The 27827-nt window shown below is 41.3% G+C and overlaps 1 protein-coding gene across 1 annotated transcript; it reads left to right on the forward strand.

The window, feature by feature from the left end:
* Window positions 1–2671: 2671 nt before the first annotated feature.
* On the forward strand, window positions 2672–27191 carry ano11 (anoctamin 11). Its single transcript, XM_056423286.1, has 24 exons — window positions 2672–2744; window positions 2831–2974; window positions 3767–3893; window positions 4377–4576; window positions 4682–4789; window positions 7020–7156; window positions 8764–8821; window positions 8913–9023; window positions 9127–9292; window positions 10116–10206; window positions 11718–11814; window positions 11923–12066; window positions 13005–13142; window positions 14018–14116; window positions 14720–14822; window positions 16209–16320; window positions 16409–16463; window positions 16608–16705; window positions 18872–19008; window positions 19514–19719; window positions 19860–19996; window positions 21298–21388; window positions 22344–22530; window positions 25339–27191. The coding sequence occupies exons 2-24, from the start codon at window positions 2855–2857 to the stop codon at window positions 25368–25370; spliced, it is 2754 nt and encodes a 917-aa protein (XP_056279261.1). The 5' UTR covers window positions 2672–2744; window positions 2831–2854; the 3' UTR covers window positions 25371–27191.
* Window positions 27192–27827: the final 636 nt, after the last annotated feature.

Below are 27827 nucleotides of genomic sequence, written 5' to 3' on the forward strand. Positions count from 1 at the left end.
TGTCAGATGAGTGTTGTCTAAAGGTGCGTTCACACCAAAAGCGAAGCGATTTTTCGCGTCGCCCAAAACGCGTGAGTTTACTCGCTCGACCGTTCACCGTGTTCTCACCATGTCGTCGAGACGCTCCGCGAGGGGCGGGGCTTATCTCCGTCTCCGTAAAAAACGTTATCATCTCCTTCATCCATCAGAATAACTAACCACTAGTTCTGCTTTATATTTGTCGTGGACGTCTCACACACTAACGCCCTCGTGTTTGGGTTGATGACATCACCCGTAGGCTCACTCAGCTCGGTCACTTTCACCGATGAAGTTACTGTCACGACTGAAAGACTTCCTCTTCCAGCTACGAGAGCGGAACTCAAGAGCCGATTGGCCCGAGTTGCGAGATGACCGCCTCAAAGTTGAAATATTTAAACTCGGGGCGAAAATTGTGCCGCTGGAAACGCGTCGGCCCAAACGCGCCGCTCGGGAAGATATCGCGTCTATCGCAGCCACGCGCGTCTGTACGTTGACTTTTCATGGGATTCGGTCGCGCGAAAAAATAGTTTAGCTTTTGGTGTGAACGCACCTTAATGCTGTCTGCTGCGTTCTTCAATAGAGCTCCAGTTCCTCCCAGTCACCAGTGGAGGTCGCACACGCACCTCCTCTTTAAACAAGAATCTGAGTAATTTACCTCTGTGACTCAACCACTTGTGTTTTATCTTTACATTATATGACCAAAAGTGCCGAGTGGGTGTTTGAGGCTGTTTTGAGCTCAACGCCAGCCAAGAAATGGGCTTTTGTTTCTGGCTTCAGATTAAAGTGTTGACCTATTACATGTGAGCGTCGTAATCTAATGATGTAATCCATGGTGCGCATACTTTTTTGGCCGTGAAATGTATTCATCCAAATGATCCTGAGTACAGAACCACTCTGTTATCTCTAAATATTACTCTTATTCCCAGCTGCCCACATTCTCTGATTTTTTTATTATAGTTTTTTCTTTTCTTCTCATTGTGTTGAAGCAAAATCAAACATGTGTCACATGCTGTGTCCGATCATAACGTTAAAATACTACAGAGGTTAAATATTCTTCTAACATTCAGTGGGGTCCTTTAAACAATGTTGAGGAAATAAAAACATAGTTTAGTTAAAGATAATGTAGTTAACTTAATATCTGGTGCAATGCAAGCTGTTCAGTGTCGGCTGTAATGAGTCCATGGATGGAAAGCGTCCAACGCCTCTGGTGTTAGTCATTATCTTGTTGTAGTTGCTCCGGCAACAAGTTACTGCGGGTGTAATTTCAGCATCATAATTATACATTTCATCGTGATGAAATATATCATTATATATTTTATCATGATGTACCTTTTGGCTGCCGTTAACGTCAGAACAGCCTCAAAGAGGATTACAGGAAAAGTCTGTTTGGGGCTTTAGTGCCTTAATTTTGCGTCACGCTCCAAAAACACCGGATTCCATCCCATAATTCAACTGGTTGCGTCTTTCATTTAGAGCCGAACCACGACCGCGTCTTTCCAACTCTCATCCCCGACCTGAGATAACCCTGATGACGTCGTCGTGTGCATTGCCTTGAACGTTGGCAGGATAATTGTATATTTATTTCGAAAGAATTTAATTACTCTATTGCTATATTATGTGATATTTATTACTATTAGTATTTTTGTGTTTATCTCATGGAGTGTATTTTTCCCTGCAAAGATCTTTTTTCATATTCTTATATTGACAATTTCAACCTCTCAGAAGACTTGAGATGACCTCATTGCATTCATGTGCAGACGTATAGACAGGAACTTATATATATATATATATACAACAAATAATAATTATATATAAATACAAAAAAATATATATATATACACAAAATAATATATATATATACACAAAATAATATATATATATATCTGTCCAATAATTAGTCATATTTGGGGAATGCAATATTATTAATTATTTAGCTGGACATTTAATCATCTACACAGCACACTAGTATTCCTACCCATGAGATGTTGATGCTGTTAGAATAACGCTGTGCGTTCCCTCTTTTACTCTGCTCTACATTTTCTTCCCCTTTCTAATGCGATTTTAATACCTCACTCTCTTCTCGCGCAACACTTTCATGCATCCTCCCCTCCCCTCTCTCTCTCTCCTCGTCCCTCCTCCTCTTTACGTATCTTTCCCCTGCATGACTTCCACCTCTGGTTTCACTGCAGCAATGCGCCCCACAGAAAATAAGCAGGTGTCTGTGTGTGTGTGTGTGTGTGTGTGTGGGGGGGGGGGAAAAACACATTATGTCACTTATATCTCATATCTCCGATGCGTCCCCCACTTGGGGCTGGAGCTTCTCTTTTAGCGCTAGTTATAATGTATGTTATATATATTTTTTTTTAAGTGTACATTTCAAAACCATATAGATAACATTTGCAAAAACATACACCCCCCCCTCCCCACATGTTACATCAAGCATAATGAGACTGCTACAGATTCTCCCATGCTCCGCCCCCCCACACACACACTGACTGTAGCATTATTATTTATGAAGTGGGGATGTGCGCTGTGCTATAAAAGAAACGCTGTGAAGTGTCAGCCGCTGCTGCTGCGTGGATGCTTATTGCTCGCTGCATTACGGTACTCCACAGTTCTCCGGCGGTGGAGCGGAGGAGAGAGAGAGGGAGAGGGAGAGGACGAGGGAGGCACGGATCGCTGCCATTCCAGACTTTGGCGGCAGCCTCATCTTCACCCCAGTGGAGGTGCAGCATCGACCATCATTTGCTCCTTTTTCTCTCGCCTCCGTTCTCTCCTTTCGGTCGGCTGAACCACGGATTTTCTTCCACAGCCCCTTCTCGTCATCTGCCTCATCATGTTGAGGAAGGGAGACCGAGAGGTCCTCCTGAATCTGGACGACGAGGGTGAAGCACAAACCACGGGCGGCTACGGGAGTCTGCAGGACGGGAGCTTCATCCCGGCCAGATGTGTGAGCGTCAGGCTGCAGTGTGTTTTGTTTTCCTCCTTTTCTTGTATAGGAATCGCTTCTAGATGTTGGAGAGAAAAGATGAGCGGCCATAACCCTGCTGCTCTGCTCCATCCCTTCACGCCTCGCTGACTTCTCTGTTGCAGTAAATCTGAAAATCCACAGGATTCACTGGGAGGTCTGGGTTGTGCGACGGGACTTTAACGGCACTGGAGGATTGTTCTCAATCCGACTGTAAAAAGCTTGGGGATCGTCTCCTCCCCCCCCCCCTGCTCGTCTTTCTTGCCTCATTATTGCAAAGTGGAGGCTTTTTATGATGCTCGCTAATGGCACGGGATCTTATGGGTTAAACCTCTTTGGGAGCTAATTAACTATCAATGTGTACAGAACAGAAGGAAATGGAAGGGAATTCAATTCAGTTTATTTTAGTCCAATATCCAAAATTACGAATTTGTCTCCGAAGGCTTTACAATCTGACCACATACGACATCCCTGACCTTTGACCTCACATCAAATCAGGAAAAACTTCCCAAAAAATAGAAGTTAAAAAAAAAATCACGGGGAAAGAAAGTGAAGAAACAACAGCGGAGGATCCCTCTCTAGGATAGACACAAGAAATATATGTCATGTGACCAGAATGAAGCATTACAGAGTTACATAAACACATTCAATGAGTATGACAGAGTGTATGAATAGTTGGTAGTAGGCATGGACCACGATCCAGAAAGGGGGGGAAAGCAGGTTGAACTTTTTTTTTAACGAAGCGATTTTTGATAAATAACTTCTTTGGATGATTCTCAGTTTGCGGGCGCCGCCGTTGACGATGTGGGCGACGAGGATCCCACGTACAGTCGCCGGAGCGCGAGAAGCGACCAGCCGGGTCCACAGCTGACAGGGAATTACTTCAGGGATGGACGAACCAAAATCGGTGGGTATAGCATCAGCAGCTCCAGAATAGGACATTTACATATTTTTTGGGGGGCAATTTTTGCCCCCACTGACTGAAATCCAGGGGCTTTTAAATATAAATTGGGGGCACTTTTTGAAACTTGTGAAATATCATTTTACCTTTGTTAAAAAATAATAAATATACTTATTTAGGCTTGCAGTATATGAGCAATTGTCCTAAAAATGGCAATAATAAGACTATTCGGAAGTGTTTTCTTAGATTTTAACAAAACATAATTTAGACAATCATTCAATTTCATTCTTATTTTTTTGTGGTTATTTAATGTTATTACATTTTTTAAAACAATTTAAACTTATTTCTGTTTTATTTTAATAATAAATAATTATATTTATTGATTTTTACAGGCAATACAGAAAAGACAGACAAAACAAAGAACAAAAACAAAACGCAATTCAATTATTTGACCTTTTTGTGACCTTTCTCTGTCGATCTGGAGTTTAGACTTTGTGCTGGTGTGGGTGGTGCGCTCGCGGAAGAAGCGGCGCGGAAAGGGGAAGAGCCGGGCGACCGCCGAAGAGGAGGAGGGGGGGGAAGCAGTGGAGGAGAAGAGCAGCAGGTCTGAGCGAAGGAAGGCGCAGCTCGCCCAGTGGAGGGAGAAGTTTGTTCAGAATCTGGAGAGCGCCGGACTGCTCATGGAAAAGGTGTGTGTGTGTGGGGGTCAGATTGAAAGGTCACCGTCTGGTTGGCGAGTCTGACCCGTTGTGTTTTGTTGAACTGTGTCCGTGTGGCCTTCGCTGCTCTTTTAGGAGGAAACGGCCAACGAAAAGAAAACCATCCACTTTCTGAAACTTAGCGCTCCGTGGAATGTGATGCTGTTTTACGCCGAGGAACTCTGCCTGAGAGCTCCGTTGCAGGTTAGTGCAGCTGCTTGTGATCCAATGGGTCTATTTTCTATTTCTTAATCGTTATAGATGGCACTCTTGGCCTAGCAGGCAGGAGTCCAGACTGAAATATCTCAACTATGAGCTGGAAAGCTTTGGAATTCGTACAGATAAGTCGTGTAAGAGCCACAAGTGTATTATTTGATAAATCAGAATTTCAGGAAAGTTTATAATTTACTTTCTGAATGACATTATAATTTATGTTAGTGACAGACGCTCCCTGGACAGAGCTCTAGAGCACATAGTTATTCTACTGTGACATATCGTAACATATCGTAACATACAGTAACATATCATAACATATCGGAACATACAGTAACATATCGTAACATACCGTAACATATCGTAACATACAGTAACATATAACATATCGGAACATATTGGAAGATACAGTAATATATCGGAACATATCGGAACATAACGTAAGATACCGTATCATATCGTAACATACAGTAACATACTGGAACATATCGTAACATAACGTAAGATACCGTATCATAGCGTAACATACAGTAACATATCGTAACATAACGTAAGATACCGTATCATAGCGTAACATACAGTAACATATCGTAACATATCGTAACATAACGTAAGATACCGTATCATAGCGTAACATACAGTAACATATCGTAACATAACGTAAGATACCGTATCATAGCGTAACATACAGTAACATACTGTAACATATCGTAACTAGGGCTGTGAAACGAGTAACATTTTTAATCGGGTTAATCAAAGGTTTTTGTGGATTAATCATGATTAATCACATATTACCGATATTCTCGGTATATTTTGTGAGAACATAGAGATTTATGACAAAAGACGGATATATACATTTATACATTCTTCTATACAATGGTGCTGCAACTCAGCAGTTATTTAGCTTCTTCCATATGGAACATTAATACATCTTCATCCTAAACAGAATGTTTAACCCTCCTGTTACCTTTCGGGTCAATTTGACCCCATTCAATGTTTAATGTCGGTGTTCTTTGGGGTCAATTTGACCCCAGGCTGTTTTTCACTGTGTCAAACATATAAGAAATATCAACTTTTTTATTTATTTAAAGGGCTATTTGGGTAGTCAACAAACAAACAAAGTACCTCACACTTAAACTTGGGAAACAATATTAATTCTAATAATTTTCTGGAGGTTTTAATTGCTGGGGTCAAATTGACCCCGAGGGTAAAATATGTTCGTAAATGTAAAGGTAACAGGAGGGTTAAACAGAACATGTTTCTCTTGTTTGTCAACCATTAACTCCACCATGATACAATCTAAAGGCCTCTAGTCTTCCTCTAGCAGCTGCTGAGGCAAACTGACTGTGTGGGTTTTCTTCATGAACTGGGCCGTGATGAAAGGGACGGCGGGGACACCGCTGCAAAGCTGAAACCTCACCGCCCGGACAGGTGGACAGATTGACAAGTGACTTTTTTGCTCGGTCGATGCGCGCACGGAGCTCTGTGGCGCGAGACGGAGATCGATTAGCGTTAACGCAACGCGAAGAGACAGAAATGACATGCTGCTGTGGAGATACGATCAACAACAGACGTTTAGTTTAATAAAAGAACAAAGACGTGCTATAGAGAACATGTCAGGGGCGGGCCAATCTTTTTACTGTCATGCGATCTACCGACACTACGCCGCGATCGACTGGCAGGTCGCGATCGACGTGTTGAGACCCTGATCTACAGGAAGTAAAAGTCGTAACAAGGTTTCCGGAGGTGAACCTGCGGAAGGATCATTACCGATGAACAGACCGTCTACATGAGAGCGGACAGAGTTCAGATTGAAGTGGTGTATTGGAAGCTCATTTTGCAAGTGACTTTTTTTTCGTCCCGACGACCAACAACAGACGGATTGGAAGCTCATTCTGTGCATGCGTTAAATGCAGTAAAAAAAAATAACTAGTTAAACCTGTAATTGAATTAACTGAGTTAACGCGTTATTTTTCACAGCACTAATCGTAACATAACGTAAGATACCGTATCATAGCGTAACATACCGTAACATATCATAACATAATGTAAAATACCGTATCATAGCGTAACATACAGTAACATATCGTAACATAACGTAAGATACCGTATCATAGCGTAACATACAGTAACATACTGTAACATACCGTAACATAATTCAAAAATGTTGTTAAAATGTTTCAAGAAATGAAATAATAACTTTTTATAAATGTTCTTCCAGGCACAGCCAAACCTGGACTTAAACACATCGGCTCAGGTTCTGAAGAGGCTATGCGTGCCCAACGTGATGAGGGAGTCGGTGCCAAACAGGCCGCTGGACTATTACACCTGTGTCTTTCGCAAGTCCAAGATGAACAGGTGCCTCCGAATTAACAATGAGGAATAATCTGATGGCTTTTATTACAAATTAGAGGAGGGGTCAAATACTCAGGGTCGGGATTTGTGTTTGCAGGGAAATGCAGATATAGATGCAGGGTGGTGTATACAAATTTACAAGTAAAAGATAATTTAACCGGTGCCGGTTTTTTGTGTGTCTTTGGATGTATATGTATGTATCTGTGTGTGTATATATGTAAATATATATATAGAAATATATATATATATATATATATATGTATATACAGGACTGTCTCAGAAAATTAGAATATTGTGATAAAGTTCTTTATTTTCTGTAATGCAATTAAAAAAACAAAAATGTCATGCATTCTGGATTCATTACAAATCAACTGAAATATTGCAAGCCTTTTATAATTTTAATATTGCTGATTATGGCTTACAGCTTAAGAAAACTCTAAAATCCTATCTCATAAAATTTTTATATTTCCTCAGACCAAGTTAAAAAAAAGATTTATAACAGCTGAGTGTTTGTCAAGGCTCAGGAAACCCTTGCAGGTGTTTCGAGTTAATTAGACAATTCAAGTGATTTGTTTAATACCCTACTAGTATACTTTTTCATGATATTCTAATATTTAGAGATAGGATATTTGAGTTTTCTTAAGCTGTAAGCCATAATCAGCAATATTAAAAGAATAAAAGGCTTGCAATATTTCAGTTGATTTGTAATGAATCCAGAATGCATGACATTTTTTTAATTGCATTGCAGAAAATAAAGAACTTCATCACAATATTCTAATTTTCTGAGACAGTCCTGTATACACACACATATACACTACCGTTCAAAAGTTTGGGATCACCCAGACAATTTTGTGTCTTCCATGAAAAATCACACTTTTATTTATCAAATGAATATAAAATATAGTCAAGACATTGACAAGGTTAGAAATAATGATTAATATTAGAAATATTAATTTTGTTCTACAAACTTCAAGCTCAAAGGAAGGCCAGTTGTATAGCTTATATCACCAGCATAACTGTTTTCAGCTGTGCTAACATAATTGCACGGGTTTTCTAATCAGACATTAGTCTTCTAAGGCGATTAGCAAACACAATGTACCATTAGAACACTGGAGTGATAGTTGATGGAAATGGGCCTCTATACACCTATGGAGACATTTCATTAGAAACCAGACGTTTCCACCTAGAATAGTCATTTACCACATTAACAATGTAGAGAGTGTATTTCTGATTAATTTAATGTTATCTTTATTGAAAAAACAGTGCTTTTCTTTGAAAAATAAAGTCATTTCTAAGAGATCCCAAACTTTTGAACGGTAGTGTACATGTGTATCATTTTGCCCTGTTTTATTTTGTATTTTTATCTTTGGATGTCTATGTATATCTATATATATATATATATATGTATATATACACACACATATACATGTGTATCATTTTACCCTGTTTTATGTTTTATTTTTTAATGTATATGTCTGACATTTTTTTATTTGTTTTACATTAATATATCTAAATAAATAAAAATAATGTAAGCAAAAAAGAAAAACCAATGAGGAATAATAGGATGCGGGTTGGGGTTGTTGGCTGAACGATGTCTCTCTCTTCGACAGGTTCCTCGGCTGCGACAACCACGAGTCCTACTTCACCAACACACAGAGGCACCGTGTTGTGAGTGACGGGGGGCGGGGGGGGGGGGGGGATCCCATCTGCAGGGCATGTGCTCAGTGAAATGATGTGACAAGTCTGTGTGTTATTTCAGGTGCATGAGATTCTTGCCAGGACGGTGTACGGCAAAAGGAAGAGGGCCGAGGTCGGCGTGGACAGACTGGTGAACGAAGGGGTGTACGCGGCGGCGTTCCCGCTGCACGAGGTCCGATGTTCTTCATCCGCTCTTCAAATCGGGCGAAAAGGCTCGAGCTCCGTTCCCGTCTACAATCAACAGGTTTTTTCTGTTGTTTTTTTCCCGCCCACAGGGCCCCTTCAAGCTCCCGAAGAACGACATCCGCCCCGATGAGCTGAACCAGAGGCAGGTTCTCCACCACTACTGGGCCCGCTGGTGTAAATGGTACAAGTACCAACCGCTGGACCACATCAGGGAGTACTACGGAGAGAAGATTGCACTCTACTTTGCCTGGCTGGGTGAATATATAAATCTGTATCCACACACACACACATTAGGTTGAGTGCTTTGAAAAATGAGTCGTGTGGCATCCGAACCTTTTATTGCCATTTGTGTTTTCACATACAAGGAATTTGGTCATGGTGGGTGGTCAATGGACAATAACATTAACAACAATCAACGACTATCAACACAGTGCGAGAATTAGGAATATAAAAATCTAATATAAGATAAAGTGCACAGATGTTTTCTGGAGGGCGTACCCACTTTTTTCTGGAGGCTTTCATCTTCAAATACCTAAATCGGGAAAAATATTTTTGCTTTCAACAAATCTGAACTCGTAAATTCTGGCGCTTGGTTTATGCCGTCGTAAATCTGTGATGAACTAATAATCCACAACAAAGTAACCGTAGAACGCTCCAGGCCCCGCCTTTAAACACCTGGTGCATATTTTACATGTGGTACGAGGAGTAAAATACATTATATTTAAAAACATACCCGGCATTGCACAGTGTCAACAGAAAAATGTCGGGAAAAGCTTGAGACAATAAAACTATTATATTATATTCTTATATAATATAAATTAGATTAGATTAGATTAAAACACTCTATTAATCCCCAGTGGGTAAACTCATTTGCCACCAACAATAGACACAGTCCACAGACAGGAAACAGGAAACACACTACAAGGAACAAACAGAACCAGAAGATGCCGCATAAAACATGACCATCAGAAAGATGCTAAATTTAAATCTAAATTAAAACAATGTAAAAACAAAACAATGAGGCGACGCCTCCCAAAACCTCTCCGTGGAGGCCTCACGCAGCTTTGTGTCTCCGCAGGTTTCTACACCGCCTGGCTGCTGCCGGCGGCTGTGGTTGGAACCCTGGTCTTTGTGTCTGGAGTCATGTCCATGGGGAGCAACACACCAGCGTGAGTCCACACACACACACACACACACACACACACAGAATATATACGCGTTTAAATGTGGAACACAGCATCATTTCAATTTAATAGCGTTTTGTTTGTGTTCTTTGTTCTGTGTGTACTAAGTAGGTACACAAACAAATCAATAAATATAATTTTCAATTATAGAAAAACAATAAATACGTTCTTATTGTTAATAGTTGTTTAAAAAATTTAATAACAATAAATAACCACAAATAAATAAGAATAACATTGAATATGATCATCTGATTTCTGTTTGTTTTTTGTTCAAAAAATCTAAGAAAACACTTTGAATCTGTAGACTACTACTGCCTAATAGTCTTATTATTGACTAATAGTCTTATTATTGCCTAATAGTCTTATTATTGACTAATAGTCTTATTATTGCCTAATAGTCTTATTATAGCCATTTTAATGACAATTGCTCATCTACTGTAAGCCTAAATAAGTATATTTATTATTTTTTAACAAAGGTTAAATGTTATTTCACAAGTTTCAAAAATTGCCCCCAATTTATTTTTTAAATGCCCCTAAAAAACACATAACGTTCCTCCCCTGCGTGGCACACGCCCTGAGGTGCGTCCGTACCCTCATGCTGCTCTTTCTACGGCATCCCGCGGGTTTCAGTGGCAGAGATCTCATCCCTCTTTAAAGTAACACGGCTTAGAGAACGAGAGAGCGAGTCAATATCTCAGGAATGAATACGACCAAGTTTCTTAGATTGATGCGGTTCGTTAGTCCGGACTTAAAGCCCCTGATTAGTGTCGAGCACTCTGCGGAGACAAACTGCCGCCGTCTCGCGTGGTAATGAACCATCGGTGCAGAATGATGATCTCCTCAGGGCATAAATAAGCAAGATAGACTCGTCTCAGTAACTCACTTAATAACTGCAGCGAGTGAGAGAGCAGAACTTCCCGTCCGGTTGTCTCACTCGATCAATATGTGAAGGCCAAATACATCACACTTACATCTCCCCTCACGCCGACAGCTACGAGCGTGGAAAGCACTCCAGGTTTTGAATGCTTTTTAAAATGTGTTGTAATGGATCCACGTGTATGAATTGGCATGAACACTTACTGCTTGTGAAACTCCTTTATTTTCTCTCTTTAGGTGAATAAACATGAATTAAAACTCGTGAACAATCACCACCTTGTCCCCACCGTCAGAGCGTTAGCCTCAGACGGCTCCATTAAAGCTATCAAACTTTGTATAAAATGCGCATCTGTCCATCCGTGTAGGCGTACCATCACGTTTGTAATTTAACTTAAAATAAAAGTGCTCTTCCTTTTAACCTATCAAAATAAAAGTCTGATTTAACTATAAAGAGGAAGTAGATTAAAACATCTATACATTATTCAAACAATACAATATAAAAGGCATACATCAAAAACTAATAAAGCAGATACAAAAACAGGCAAATCAACACAAAACAATAAACCTTTCGATGGGTTATTGACAGTGTTTTTTCCTAATCGGCGTCGATGTGTCCACAGTAAGGACATCTGTGACAGCGGGGACAGCTATCTGATGTGTCCTCTCTGTAATACATGCGAGGCCTGGAACATGTCGGATATCTGCACCATGGCCAAGGTAAACAGACCTCCAAACTGTTTATTTTTTCTTCTTCTTCTCCATTATTATAATGCAAAATGAAGAAAAAAAAGATATTTTCAAGCTGATGTACTTTCTGCATTGCAGTTGGGCTACTTATTCGACCACCCGGGTACAGTCCTCTTCAGTGTGTTCATGTCCTTCTGGGCCGTGACCTTCCTGGAGTACTGGAAGCGAAAGATGGCCACGCTGGCCCACCACTGGGACTGCATGGACTTCCATGAAGAAGAGGTCTCACAATCTTCCCTTTCTTTTCTCATAAATGTTATATTTATTCAGGTGCTGGCAATGCCAACTGAGTCCAACATGGAATAAAATTTAAAAAATGGTTACTTCCAGACCTGGAAAAGTCCTTAAAAAAATTAAATCCCAACAGTTTTGGAAAAATCATGGAAATTTGTTATTTTCATATGTTGATTTACACAGTTTATTAAAAGAATACACATTTGTATACATACACTACCGTTCAAAAGTTTGGGGTCACTTAGAAATGTCTTTATTTTTCAAAGAAAAGCACTGTTTTTTCAATAAAGATAACATAAATCAAAAATACACTCTCTACATTGTTAATGTGGTAAATGACTATTCTAGGTGGAAACGTCTGGTTTCTAATGAAATATCTCCAGAGGTGTATAGAGGCCCATTTCCATCAACTATCACTCCAGTGTTCTAATGGTACATTGTGTTTGCTAATCGCCTTAGAAGACTAAAATCTGATTAGAAAACCCTTGTGCAATTATGTTAGCACAGCTGAAAACAGTTATGCTGGTGATATAAGCGATACAACTGGCCTTCCTTTGAGCTTGAAGTTTGAAGAACAAAATTAATACTTCAAATATTAATCATTATTTCTAACCTTGTCAATGTCTTGACTATATTTTCTATTCAATTTTCAATTCATTTGATAAATAAAAGTGAGTTTTCATGGAAGACACAAAATTGTCTGGATGACCCCAAACTTTTGAACAGTAGTGTATTTATTCTTTTAATCAAACTATTGTCTGTCATTCATTTAAATTATAGAGATTTCACAAAATGTTGGTCATGGAAATTTGGTTTAAAGTCCTGGAAAAGTCCTGGAAATCCATTGGTCAACATGTGTATGAACCCTGCAAACAGCAACGCGGTGTTCCTCCGTAGATGCTGATGTCATCCCCGTGTTCCCTCAGGAGCGTCCTCGTCCAGAGTTCGCAGCCACGGCACCAATGATGGAGCCAAACCCAGTGACCGGCGTGAAAGAGCCCTACTTTTCAGAGAAGACCCGGTTGTCCCGGATGGTCACTGGCTCCATGGTCATCATTATGATGGTGAGACACCGTTGACGTGTGTTTTTAAAGGCGGATGGTGTGCTCTTTTTAATTTGAGCTTTCTTTCCACCATGCAACACATTGGATCCTCAGATTGGCGAGTCAATAACACCGACTTCTGACCCGATGAACACATTGCAGTTCATCTGATGGTCTCCGATGGGCATTATCTCTTATCAAGTCAAACAAGCATTGTCATTATTCAGTGAAGAATCTTAGCGTCTTTTTTAGCTCTTACCTTATCCTGAAGAGAGAAAGAATCCTGCAGTGGTAACTGAACCTTTTCTCTCATAATGAATCCAGATCATTTTCCCAAGGGGCTGGATATGATCTGATAATCTACGCCTCACACATTATGTTCAGTCTCAGGATTAACTTGTTCTTGGCGAGGGGTGATTTGAGGATAATTTTTCTCAACCTCTTACACTGATAATGATGATTTAACGTGGAAAACGGAAATGTGATACCATGATACCAGCTCTGTAAATGCACCCTGCATAGAATAGTATGATCACCTGGAGAAATCATCCAATTATGGGGAGTGGTGTCGATGATGATCGCTGCGCGAGGAGAGAAAGAAGAGGAGGTGCTCAGTGTATCCTAGACGTCCCCCAGCAGCCTATCAGCCTATAGCAGCATCTCTAGGGGCGGGACCAGGTGATCCTGACTCAGCCCTCACTATAAGACCATCAAAGAGGAAAGTCTTAAGTCTACTCTTAGATGAGGTGACTGTCTGCCTCCAGAACTGAAGGTGGAAGCTGGTTTCATAAAAGAGGAGGAGCTTGATACCTGAAGGCTGATTTGGAACGACGACATTGAAATTCTGTTGTTCAAAAGATCAGAAGATAACAATGTCCCCGTCTCCTCCCTCTCAGCTGTGTGTGGTGATGATTTTCCTGGTGACGGTGGTCATGTGCCGAGGTATCATCAGCATGATGATGTTCCACACCGGGAGCCCCGTCCTGCGTACAGAGGTATATACAACCTGTATATACATATACATATACAGTACATTACATGTCATTTAGCTTACAATTATGTTACATTCATACACAGGGAGCAAAGCAGAGTTAAATGTCTTGCTCAAGGACACATCGACTAGGGCGGGTATTGAACCACCAATCCTCTGATTGAAGGACAGACCTGCTAACCACTGACCCACAGTCGCACCATATACTGTATATATATGTATATATATATATATATATCATATATATATATTGTATATATATATACATTTTAAATGTTCATATGTTTATGTAAAAGCACAAAAATAATAGTATGATGATATATATATAATATATATATATCATCATACTATTCTTTTTGTGCTTTTACATAAATGTATAACAATTTTACATATATATATATATATATATTATATTCTACATGTATATGTAGAAAGTTCATATATATATATATTTGGACACACAACGGGTGATTTAAGTGGTTCTATTATGAATATTTGTATTTAATTTTAAAGCAGTGTAATGATGTACATCAGCTCATCCAACATCTCTGGGTGAACCTAACATACGTGTGTGTGTGTGTGTGTGTGTGTGTGATCTCGTCTCCAGGCCGGGACGATAGCCAACATCTCCAGCAGCATTGTGAGTCTGGGCCTGATCCTGCTGATGGGCCGGGTCTACACTGCATTAGCCGAGCAGCTCACGAAATGGGGTGAGAATCAATATCACTCTCCAACACCTCGGACCAGAATGCTCTCTGTTGACATCAGCCTCTCACTGGATGTCCACGAACTAAAAGATGAGACTTCTCACAGAGCACATGAGGTCTTGGATCGGATCCCAGCATCTGGGGGTCGATGATGGTAATCGTAGACTTTATTTGTAGAGCACCTTTTACACAAGAGATCAAAGAGCTTTACAACAAAGGAACAAAGAAAACAGGATTATAATGCCAGAATGTAAAATAAGATGGATAAACAAAATGTATATACATATAATGCATAACGATAAGATGGAGAATAAAACAGACTGACAAATAATAATATGTAACACTTGCAGCATCACCAAATGGTCTCCATTGGCTTCTGCTTCCGTTCTTATCGATGTTTTTCGACACCAGTCCTGGAGATTTAAATGTTCTAAGGCGAAACCTCTCGACCAATCGGCGCCTCCGTCTGCTGAACCGACTTTGCCCAAATGATTCACACTCATCGAGTCATTGGCGTGTATCATTAAAGTCATTGATATAGCGGTGGTTTAACTTCCCTTTGTCACTTTAACGTATGATGATGATTTATTTTTATATATTACCGGATACTTTTACTTTAGCTAGCCAGCTCATAGCTAAACGAGAGAGTTCACCATGGTCTTCATTGTCTGAGCACCACCCAGACAGAATAATAATAATATAAATTCTTCTCCTATCGAGTCATAAACTAAAGTACAACTTTGACTTGATGATGGCACCAGACGGAAAGTCAAAGGATGACTTAAAGCCCCTAGATTTCGGCTACTAGAGGTGGTTATACATCCACTGGCCGTTAAAATGATTATTAGATTAGATGTCGTCTCTCTTTATTTTAATTGTAATACAATTATTTTTATAGAAGAAGATTCCAGTTGAATTCTCGGTTCATTTTGACATTGTTTTGTCGATTGTTTTTCTAGGTTAAGAGAACAATGTATTCACCAAGTTACACAACAACATGTTTACACCTTTTAAGCAACAAGCTTTTTTTAGGCCTCTGCTCCGAAGATTGCGTACCCAAACTAAAAAGGCTGTATCTCTGCAACCACTAGGGCTATTTTAATAATGTTTACATTTTTACCTTTTTAAAACATGTTTTCTTTTGTTCAAATGTGTATTTATCAGTCTATATGTTACTGGGTAAGAGTAAATGAAGATGGCACACAGAAATAATATTAAAATGTCAGGTCAGAATTTTTTTTAAAGCACTTCCAGGATAATTATATGTTTGGAACGAGGCAGTTGGAAGATCTAAAGCTCTCACAAATCATATTAAATAGAAGGCGATCAAAGGCGAGCACTTTTAGTCTGACTCTGATGTCTGGCGTCCATGTTTTTTCTCTGTTGCAGAGATGCACAGAACACAAACCCAATACGACAACGCCTTCATCTTCAAGGTGTTCATCTTCCAGTTTGTCAACTTCTACTCGTCCCCCTTCTACGTGGCTTTCTTTAAAGGAAGGTGAGACACAAGTCTGTCTCTTGACGCACACACAGAGTATATCGATGTACGAAGGACCGACTTTCACTTTCTCGCTCCTCTTGTGTAGGTTCGTGGGTTACCCTAGCAACTACGGGACCTTGTTTGGGATGAGAAATGAAGATGTGAGTCTGTAATTTACCACTAAATGCCAAAAGTGGAGAGTATTGCATATGCCTGCTATTGTGTTTTCTTCATTATTTTTTTATTCAAGTATGTCAAAGCTCCCATGTCTCTGTGTTTGTGTGTGTCTCCTCACTGTGTTGCAGTGTGGTCCCGGCGGTTGCCTCATTGAACTGGCTGAGCAACTCTTCATAATCATGGTGGGAAAGCAACTCATCAACAACATTCAGGAGTTCATTATCCCGTATGTTCCACACGACTGATGTACCGGCCCTGCTTTCCTGAGAGATCAAACATCTGTTTGTTTGTTTTTTTATGGAAAATACTTACTAATTCATAAATAATTCAATTCGGTTTATATATTATTATATTCTTATATTTTGCCCAATATCAAAAATTCTGAATTTGCCTCAGGGCCATGACAGGAGGCCGGCCCACCAGGCAGGAGGCATCAGCCACAGCCAGGTCCAATGGACCCTATGAGACGTGAAGTAGAGAGAGAAGAGGAGATAGGTGCTCAGCGTATCCTAAAACGTCCCTATGACCCTATGAGACGTGAAGTCACAGAGACTCCGGGGAGGAAGCAGAGTTAGTAATGTGGGATGGAGAGATGTGAATTCATCCATAAGGAGAGAGAGACGAGGAGAGAGGTGCTCATCGACGTAGCTCTGCAGCGCGGTGCGGGGGTGTGGGGGTGGAGCGAGGCCCGATCCCATTTCAGAGAGCGTTTGTAAACCAAGGGGTTACCTTCAGAGAGCTGCGAGGCTTTGTGGGGGAAGCGCTTGAACACACGTGTTTTAAATAGACGGGGCACAGATCGACTTGTTCCTTACTGCTTTTCCTTACTTCGACTTTTTCTTGAACCTCCCTCCTTGGAGGTTGCTCCAGTTTGTCGTTCATGGCCAGTTCCTTTTTGCACGCCACTTCTTTTTTTTCACACAAGCGTGAGGTCGTCGGGGGGGGGGGGGAAATCCAGGCCATATATTATTATGTAGATCTCCTCGCTGATAAGTCTCGCGTGCAGCTGCTGTTGGATGGGTCGTGGTGCGTGTGAATTGGCAGCCAGGCTTGTTCTGCTCATCGGAGTAGTTTTTGTTTTTGTCTCGAGCTGCGTTCCTAATTCAAGGCCTCGATCCTTCAAAGAATACGTGCGTCCTATCGATGACACTGAGTCCAAGCGGCGACACTCGGCAGAGGGCGTCCGGCCGTGGCGTGGCGGGCACCTGCCTCTGGGGATCAGCAGCGCCTGTTTCCAGTCGTACTTTCCTGCTCATGGCGCCCCAGACGATGGCCGCCACTGAGGAGATGACAGAGGCGCTAAGAAACCTGCTTAGCACCAGTTGTGTCATAACTTAGTACAATAGCAGAGAAGACGGTTTGTGTGATATTACATAGTGGAGCTATAAAGGCCATATGGTAGTGAGAAGGTTGAGACGGAGTAAGAATGCATTACTAAGATGACAGTCGCAGAGCCGCAAGAGAACCGACTGCAACTTCTTGTGACGGTTTGAGTCTCAGAGGCTGCTCAACAACTTCAAATGTTTCCAGCTTTGAAGAAATGAACAACCCATGCTCATTACAAATCATCAATTTATTTATTTTATTTAAATTTATTTAACCAGGAAAAGCCTCATTGAGTTTTAAAATCACCTTTACAAGAGAGCGAAGAGGAGTAGCACAGTAAAACAAGGCTTCAGAGAATTAAAAAAAAATATATATATATTTTTTTAGATTACAACATGAGTAAAACTAAAACTCAAGTCATCATACTCCCATTTCACACAGGTGCACATACCATAAAACCTGTACACCTAGAATGGGCACTCGGTAGAGCGCATACCTTCGTATATCACAAGATTGGGCATTGAATTATGAACATGTTAGTTGCATGCCAATTGGATACAAATTTAAGATTTTGAAATGTCATGTGATTCAAGAAGATGTTTACCTTTTCATGACCTTGACCTTTGACCCGATCGATCCCAAAATCTAATCAAATGGTCCCCGGATAATAACCAATCATCCCACCAAATTTCATGCGATTCGGTTTAAAACTTTTTTTGTTATGCGAATAACACGCATACAAATAAATAAATACACGGCGATCAAAACATAACCTTCCGCATTTTCAATGCGAAGGTAACCAGATGAACCGTCCTCCAACTCTTTCAATCTATTTTTAAAAACCGAACAGTTATCCACGTAACATAATATCTTTGAATTATAGTCTGAACAAAGCAAAATTAAAAAAGTACGAGAAATAAAAGGCACGTCAAACTAGAATAAGATCAAACACCAGAATCAACAGCTGTTTTGTAGACGTGCATGACCTCTGACCTCCTCCTTGCCTTTTCAAAGTTCCGTGTTCACGCAATCGTCGCGTTGACTTCATCTTCATGTGCTCTGCCAGGAAAGTGAAGGCCTGGCACCAGAAGAGGTCTTTGGCCAAGGTGCTGGGGGACAAAACATCCCATGAGCCTCGGCGCTGGGAGGAAGACTACCAGCTGGTGGAGTGTGAAGGCCTGTTCGAGGAGTACCTGGAAATGGGCAAGTATCAGCTACTGCTGCATTCCAAGCACATGATGTCACTGCAGATAGAGAGATAGATAGATAGATATACTTTATTAATCCCCAAGGGGAAATTTGTCGTCACAGTAGCAGCACCAATAAACTAAACACACGAGAATAAAATATAAAATATAAAAAACAGGGATGTATACAAGTAAAATACAAAATGAAGTATATATATGTCTATAAAATGAAACATATATGTATATATATATACACACACACAAACAAATATAATACAATGACTGTGCAAAGTATACAAAGGAAAATATAAAATAAAATATATATGTATATATATACAACATATATGCATACACAATACAATACTAATGACTGCAGTGTAAAATTTAATTAAATATAAAAATATTAAATATAGACAGTGTGCAAAATGCAAAGTGTGTGTATGTGTGTAGTGTAAATGAAAATGAAATGTGTGAAGTGCAGATCAACATCGATGACGATGAAGGTTTAAATTGCTCTGCAGTGCTCCAGTTTGGGTTCATCACCATCTTCGTGGCGGCGTTCCCCCTGGCGCCGCTCTTCGCCCTCCTCAACAACTGGGTGGAGATCCGCCTGGACGCGCACAAGTTCGCGTGCGAGTACCGCCGGCCGGTGGCCGAGCGCGCCCAGAACATCGGCGTCTGGTTCAACATCCTGGAAGCCCTGTCGCACCTGTCCGTCATCGCCAACGTGAGGACGACCTCCACGCCGGGCTGCACGCGCTCCCTCTCTGCTCCTCCTCTCTGCTCCTCCTCTCTGCTCCTCCTCTCTTGCTCTCAAAGCGTCACCCTCTGTCGTTGTTGTTTTTTCTCCCTCTGTGACGTCCGCAGGCGTTCCTCATCGCCTTCACCTCGGACTTTTTGCCCCGTCTGCTCTACCAGTACAAGTTTGGTAATGATCTCAATGGATACGTCAACTTCACCTTAGCTTACGCCCCCGAGAAGTACACTCACAACCCCAAGTGCAGGTATGGTGTTTTCTGATTGGCTGAACGCATGTGTACTCCAAAGCCGCGTTCGCACCACAGGCGTTGCGAATATGCGGTTATTCGCACCGCTTTACTCGCTCGACCATTTGTGGCTTTTTGCTTCACTCGCTCGTGGGGCGGGGCTTATCTCCGTGGCTTTACTTCGTGGAAACGGTTATCATTTCCTTCATCCACCACGGGAGAACTAACCACTGGTTCTGCTTTATACTTGTTGAGGACGTCCCACACACGTCTGAACATCTAACGCCCTCGTGTTTGGGTTCATAACATTAATATCATATATATATATTTTGCCGCGAAGTACGAATACACTACCGTTCAAAAGTTTGGGGTCACTTAGAAATGTCTTTATTTTTCAAAGAAAAGCACTGTTTTTTCAATAAAGATAACATTAAATTAATCAAAAATACACACTATACATTGTTAATGTGGTAAATGACTATTCTAGGTGGAAACGTCTGGTTTCTAATGAAATATCTCCAGAGGTGTATAGAGGCCCATTTCCATCAACTATCACTCCAGTGTTCTAATGGTACATTGTGTTTGCTAATCGCCTTAGAAGACTAATGTCTGATTAGAAAACCCTTGTGCAATTATGCTTGCACAGCTGAAAACAGTTATGCTAGTGATATAAGCTATACAACTGGCCTTCCTTTGAGCTTGAAGTTTGAAGAACAAAATTAATACTTCAAATATTAATCATTATTTCTAACCTTGTCAATGTCTTGACTATATGTTTTATGAAATGTTCAATTCATTTGATAAATATAAGTGTGAGTTTTCATGGAAGACACGAAATTGTCTGGGTGACCCCAAACTTTTGAACGGTAGTGTATATTGAGCTTTCTGCACAACAGCGTCATCTGGTGGATCAGGTGGGGCAGTGCACCTGCCGCTAATGTAGAAACGCCACTGATGTTATATATAAAATATAATATTTATATGTATAATATTCGCAACACGCAATTCGTGGCAAAAAATTGCGTTTAACGCAACCACTCGCGCCTGTACGTTGACTTTGCATGGGATCTACTCGCTTGGAAAATTAGCAACGCTTTTGTTGTGAACGCACCTTTACAGTGGGGGAGACACTTTTTTTTCGCAATTCTAAATTCTGCCTCTCAAATATGTTTTTGTTTCGTGTCATTTTTGCAAAAAAAGAAGTTTCAGTTGTAATCTTGTTGATTTTAGATCAGAGGATACTGCTCCCGATGTTCAACACACTGTTCAGTTTGTTGTTGTTTGAAGTAACTTTGTTTTACTTGTATTTATTATTTCAGGTATAAAGCGTTCAGAGACAACGATGGAAACTACTCGCTGTTCTTCTGGGAGCTTCTTGCTGTCAGACTTGGGTTCATCCTTGCTTTCGAGGTATGAAGGCCGCTGTTTTGTCTACGTTCTGTTGCCTTCTGCCTGTTTCAGTTATTGTTATGCCCACATATTAACCATTTATACTTTTCACCCACGTCCCTATTCCCTGCTGTGCATACCTTTTGTGTATGTTTAGTGTTTCCATCTTGTGTCATGCTGACCCATATCAGCAGGTCATGTGTAACGGCTAATTTAATTCAATTCAGTTTATTTTGTATAGCCCAATATCACAAATTACAAACTCCCCTCAGAGGGCTTTACAACCTGTACACGTACGACATCCCTGACCTTTGACCTCACATCGGATCAGGAACAACTCCCAAGAAATAAATAAAAAAACTTTTCACAGGGGAAAAAGGGGAAGAAACCTTCAGAAGAAAGCCACAGAGGAGGATCCCTCTCCAGGATGGATAGAAGACATAGATGTCATGTGTCCAGAAGGAATCATTACAGAGTTACATAAAAACATTCAATGAATATGACAGAATGTATGAATAGTTTACCGTGTCTCCTTTCCTTTGACACGTCCCTCTCTCTCTGTCCTCGCCTACTTCTCCAACATCCCGTTATTTTTCCCCAGCGTCTTCCATCAGCCCCGTCTCTCTCTCAAAGTTCAGTTTTATTCAATTTCAGCCCGTCTGTCTGTCCGTCTCCATTCATCTCGTACTGTTTTACACTGTGCACACCTCCGAACCCTGCTTCTGCTGCTCACTTTTATTGGGTAGGAGGGTGTGGGGTGTGTGTGGGGGGCAACGGGAAAAGGAAGAAAAAGCAGCTGGTGCTCTTAAAGGCTTCGAGGCGAGGAGTGGCTGAGCGCTCCAGGGGAAAACTTGACAAAAAAATGCTCTCAGCGAATGTTTTTTTGTGACAATTAAAAAAAAACACCCCGAAGCTCAAATCCCACAACATGTTGCTTTTCAACCCCCCCCCCCCCCCTCTCTCTCTCTCTCGCCAGCACGTGGTGTTCTTCGTGCTGCAAGTCATCGACTGGGTCGTGCCGGATGTCCCCGGGTCCCTGGAGCTGAAGATCAAGAGGGAGCGCTACCTGGCCAAGCAGGCGCTGGCCGAACACCAGGAGGCTCTGTTGGTGAGTCGAGGCCGAGGGGCCGCCGGCCCTGCCACTCGGGGCTCATCCAGCCCAGGTCAGTAGAGTGTGGGACACACACACACACACACAAGACACACTCATTCACAAAACCTGACACGCCTCGTTCTGTGTTTGAGTAGTTTGGACTCTAGATGGAGGTTTTCTCTCAAACTGCTCCACATCCTGCTGCCACACAGACACTATGAAGGGGACCAGAATTTAGTTTGAGCTGTTTCTTTAACACTTATGTTGCCTTAGGGTCATTTTGACCCGAATCAATATTACACCCTCCCCCCGCCTTAGGATTAATTTGACCCCATTCAATGTTTAATGTCGGTGTTCTTTCGGTAGTCAACAAACAAACATAAAGTGCCTCACACTTAAACTTGGAAAACAATATTAATTCTAATAATTTTCTGGAGGTTTTAATTGCTGGCGTCAAATTGAACCCAAAGGGTAAAATATGTTAGTCAATATAAAGGTAACAGGAGGATGAAACATTGAATCGGGTCAAAATGACCCAAAGGCGGGGGGAGGGTGTAATATTGATTCGGGTCAAAATGACCCTAAGGCAACACAAGGGTTAAAAAACAAAAAAAATGCCCTTGTTATTCTGGATAATACAGACTCTTCATGGTTATTAAATAATATACTCATGTGGATTCGTATCAGATCTACGATACTTCACCCAAATGTCCCAATCTATTTTTTACATCTGATGTCTGATTCTGATGCTCTGCACTATTTGCTGACAACAAGGCGGCACAGAGTTCACGTGCGGCGTTAAAACTCGTCGACGTCGATTTTCATAAACTAATTCTAGATTGCAAAGTCCTTTTTTAACCCTCCTGTTACGTTCGTTTCTTACATACAGCCGTGATGCTCCCGGGTCAAATTGACCCGGTTAAAGCTGAATCACACGAAAGTTGTCAGAAAACCACAAATTCCTAATAACTATAGTTTTACATCATCATCAACACCATTACTCACAATTCAATTCATTTTTAGTGGAATTGAGTTATTCACCCCTCCATAGATCAGAGTTCAATCAGGAGAACTCACTCGTTTTAATGGAAAATACATGTTCAAACTATTTTTTAGGTACATTGGAAAAATCGAGATATAAATTGCATTAGTCTACCATAACATGTGTTTTCTCCTAAATTTTTTTTGCATTTTGTACATTTTTTTTTTCATGGTGTGAAGTAGATAAATTGAGATGAGACACCTCTTCAGGGTCATCCGCTCACTCAAAATCAAGCCAAATGAGTCATAAAGTATATATATTGAAAGTAAACTTTAGTTATGTTTATTTAGAATGTTAAAACGCTTCCACACACCTCCCACGGAGCGCTCGCAGAGCACCTGTGGCTCAACTAGCTGTTTAAAAAAAAACGTGCTACACTGCACGCAACACGATCATTAGAGGTAATCTGTGTGGGAGCCGAGCCAAATGCGTCAGTGTCGGATGAATATGATTACATCCATCGAGCTCAGAGGGCCGTTGGCATGTGTTAGAACTGCCTTGAGTATAGCTGCTGCTCTTTTTAAAGCGCTAAGTAAACGGTGATCAGTAGAAGAGGTCAAACACACACTTCAGTCCCATCGGGTGCATTGTCATCGTCTCCTCTGTGCGTCCATGTGTGTGTGTGTGTGTCCTGTGCTCTGACCCATGTTGTTGTCATGTGTCTCATGTAGTGAATGTTGCCGGAGGAGGGCAGGTGAGTAGTTGGCCTTCTTGGAGAAGGATGTCAGGATGTCCGTAAACTATGAATTTAAATTTAAATTAACTCCAGTGTTTTACTCGCTGGCATTGAATCATGAACGCTATAAAACACGCAGAACAACCGCTCTGTGCACGCCGATTATCATGATGTTGATTTACAGTATGTCAGTGGTTCTCAAATAGGGGTCTGTCTACCCCCTGGTTGTACGTGAAGGCACTCCAGTAGGTGAGATTTTTCTCAGTATATTTAAAATTAGTATCCATTAAAAAAAATCCTTTAAAAATAGTAGATATTTATTGAATATTCAATTAAATATAAATGTAATTTCATAAACTTTATTTGATATTTTCTATTTTAAATCAGACACTGATGCGCTTTGTATTTCATGTTTTTTCAAACCCAAAATGCGTTGTGCTGGTTAGGGTCTGTAAAAAAAGGGTCGAGAACCACTGCAGTATGTGATAAATAAGAAATATCTATCTGAATATCTGTAAAGCACAGGGTACCCAGAGGTGCTATCGCAGTTTATTGTGTTGGATCTATCATCAGGAGGGGGGGGGGAACACAAATTATATAATTATTGTAACTATTATCTCTGTTTTGGAGCTGGTTGCCGGAGATGGCCGATGGGTGAACCGGTTGTAAAGTGTCCGTGTTCTGCTCTAGTTATGCACAAACAACTCTTTTAGCTCAAAAAATCATCCATTTAAGGCACATTTCTCTTCGGCGTCGCCGATCGCCGGATAAAAAGGTGCAATGCTACCGAAACCACGGCAACCCATTGGGAGGCTGCACACAGGGAATTAGTTCCACGTGCAGACTCTGACTTCGTTCTCAACACACAGACGGGAGACGGTGAGCACATCCTCAAAGAAAGAACCGCAAACATCATATTTTACAGTTTCTTAAAGAAAAAAAAATCCTCCTGTTTTATTGCAAGTTTCCTCAATATATTAAAAGATAACAGCTGCCAGCTGTGACTTAGTAGCATGTTGCAACAAAGATGGTCTGACTACCCCCCCGACCCCCTCCCCCTCCATTCCTCTCGCAGGAGTCCGTCCGACAGAACTAATTCCCTCCCCTCTCTCTCTCTCTGTGCTCCTCCCCCTTTCCCGTCTGTTCACCTCAACCCGAAGCAAGCGACGCGTCCTCTGGAAACGTGAGTTAGGACAAAAAAACGACATCGGAGGAATAAACGGGGAAAAAAGAGCCGCTCCCTCACATCTGGGATAACGCGGGTGAACTTTGACCCTGACTGGAATACGGCCTCCGCGCTGAGGATTTTGTTTTCATTTCATTCGCCGCTGTGCGCAGGCTTTAAGTTAAGCGAGGTGTGTTAACGGAGGCCGAAGCCCCGCTCCTCTTCATCCGGAGAACGAGCAACACCTCGGTGTTACGTTCAGGAGAAACGCATCTTCCACATGTTCCAAAAATCGCTGCTTGATCTTGAAAAAGGATCCACATCTTTCTCATCCATACTCGGTGCTGACCCGATAGTGACCCCCCCCCCGCCTGAGCCCGAGCGGACCTGAAGGAAACTGAGAAACAAAAAAAATGCCCCAAAAATGTAATTTACACGCTTTGCTGATGCACTCCACCCCCCAATTTGCTTTATACCTGCATCAATCTCTGTTTATTTTATTGTTTGGTCTTTGCAGGAATGTAAAAGTAATTCCTTTTTTTTCAAATATGTGCTTTAATGAATAGTGAAATTAATGTGCTCGTTTCGGGGGGGAACTCAATAGCGTCCGTGGCCAAAATGCAACCCTCTCAAAGTGTCATAATATGTTAGTGAAGCCATTGAAGTCTTTATGTTTCTCGTGGCTGATACATTTGCAGCATGAATTATTAATGCCATGAGACTTTAACACGCTGACCTCATACCTGCATCAGACCCAACCTGAGTATCACTACGACTACACTGATGCTTTATGGTTTTATTGACATTAAAAGAGGGAGTTAAATCCCCCTGAAAAGGTTTGATTTTGCTGACCTCCAGTGGTTAAAGTTCTCACCTTGAAGCAGTTACTACAGGTGTATGACAAGGACCCTGTGACATCACAGGTGGGTGTGGTTACAGGTGTAGCACCCACCCACTGATTGGTCAGAGGGGAAACACGACTGTTACTCTTTAAAGGGGCACTTCCATAAAGTCGGTGGGACAACGGAGCAAAGGCCCGAGATGTATCCTCGCTCGCTGCTATTTCTTCCATCATGCATTGTCTTTTTGTCGGGTTGTGTAGTTGGAGGAGTTATTTTTGAAGGAAGTAAAAGTCTGCTTAACGTTCAAACTCTCCTAAGACATCAGAATCCTGACCCACGATCCACGGGTCGGGCACGTTGTAGCAGAACATTTAACAGGTGAGGGGTCAGAGGTCAGGGGGTTAGATGAATCAAGTAATTATAATGCAAACAGTGTGTGCAATAGTCCACCTCTTCCCCTCTCTCTGTCACTCTCACTCTCGAACACACACACACACACACACACAGAAAGCAACGCTCAGTACTTGTCTCTTTCAACGTCCCGGCCCTGACAATTGTGCTACTATATAATGCATGAAGTTGTTGGTTGAGTAACGCCTACTTTTGCGAGTTGGCGGTTGCAAAGCGTCTCTCACAACAAGTCGGGTGGCTGCGCGAAATAATGAAACCGCCCGAGGCGCAAATTAATTTCGAAAAAACATCCAATCGCTGATTGAAATTCTTCCACTGATAACATCTCCAGCTTCAATGAATTCCCTCCGAGGCCCGTTGACTATGACTCAGGGTTATAGAGAGTCATCCACCATAACGTGTGAGTATCCTCACACTGTTGTGTTTCTATGTTGAGGATATTATTCCAACACATATGTGCAGCTCCCCCTCTCTTTCCCCCCAAAACACTCGGAGCCTTCAAATCCCCCGACATAACCCCGATGACATCATGAGGTTTTCTTTCTTCTTCTTCTCAGACTTTACAAAGTGCTCCAACAAGTGCAAACAGTTGACATTAAAGACCCCCCCCCCCCCAGACTGGGCTGTACCCCCCCCCCCCTCCCTCTCATGAGTGAACTGAGCCCCTTAGAGTTTACATTGTGGTTGTCTTTCTTTCTGATGACCTCTGATCTCAGTACCTGGCTGATACTGTAAGATACCAACAGGCCTTTTTTCTTCTTCTATTTATTTCTTAAAAAAAGCATTGATTGTGCACTGATGTTGTTACGTAGTTTATCTGACGTGTTCAATGAGATGAAGAGCATGTACACAGGGTTCATACAGTCGGGGGGAAACCTGGAAAAGTGACGTAATTAAACAAAATGGTTATTTCCAGGCCTGGAAAATCCTTTTAAAAAATCCCTAAATTATTTGGAAAAGTCATGGAATATTTGTTATATTCACATGTTCATTTAGGCCATGTGATTAAAAGAGTAATCGTTTATATCAATATTTATTCTTTTAATCAAACTATTGCCTCTCTCATTCATTTGTGTCATTTATACACCGAATGTTTGGTCATGGAAATTTGGTTTAATGTCCTGGAAACCCACATCGACCTGTGTGTGAACCCTGTATATAGACATCTGCCCACTCGTCTGCAATATATGCAATGTATATACACACACACACACACACACACACACATACT

Source organism: Pseudoliparis swirei, chromosome 9 (genome assembly GCF_029220125.1).
Source record: "Pseudoliparis swirei isolate HS2019 ecotype Mariana Trench chromosome 9, NWPU_hadal_v1, whole genome shotgun sequence".
NCBI lineage: Eukaryota > Metazoa > Chordata > Actinopteri > Perciformes > Liparidae > Pseudoliparis > Pseudoliparis swirei.

Bases quoted from the DNA above. Each gene is read 5' to 3' on its own strand.
- ano11 (XM_056423286.1), top strand. From the start codon at position 2,855: ATGTTGAGGAAGGGAGACCGAGAGGTCCTCCTGAATCTGGACGACGAG. The intron at 4,577-4,681 runs GTGTGTGTGTGT...CTGCTCTTTTAG, and splicing joins CCGGACTGCTCATGGAAAAG to GAGGAAACGGCCAACGAAAA. The intron at 19,997-21,297 runs GTATGGTGTTTT...TTATTATTTCAG, and splicing joins ACTCACAACCCCAAGTGCAG to GTATAAAGCGTTCAGAGACA.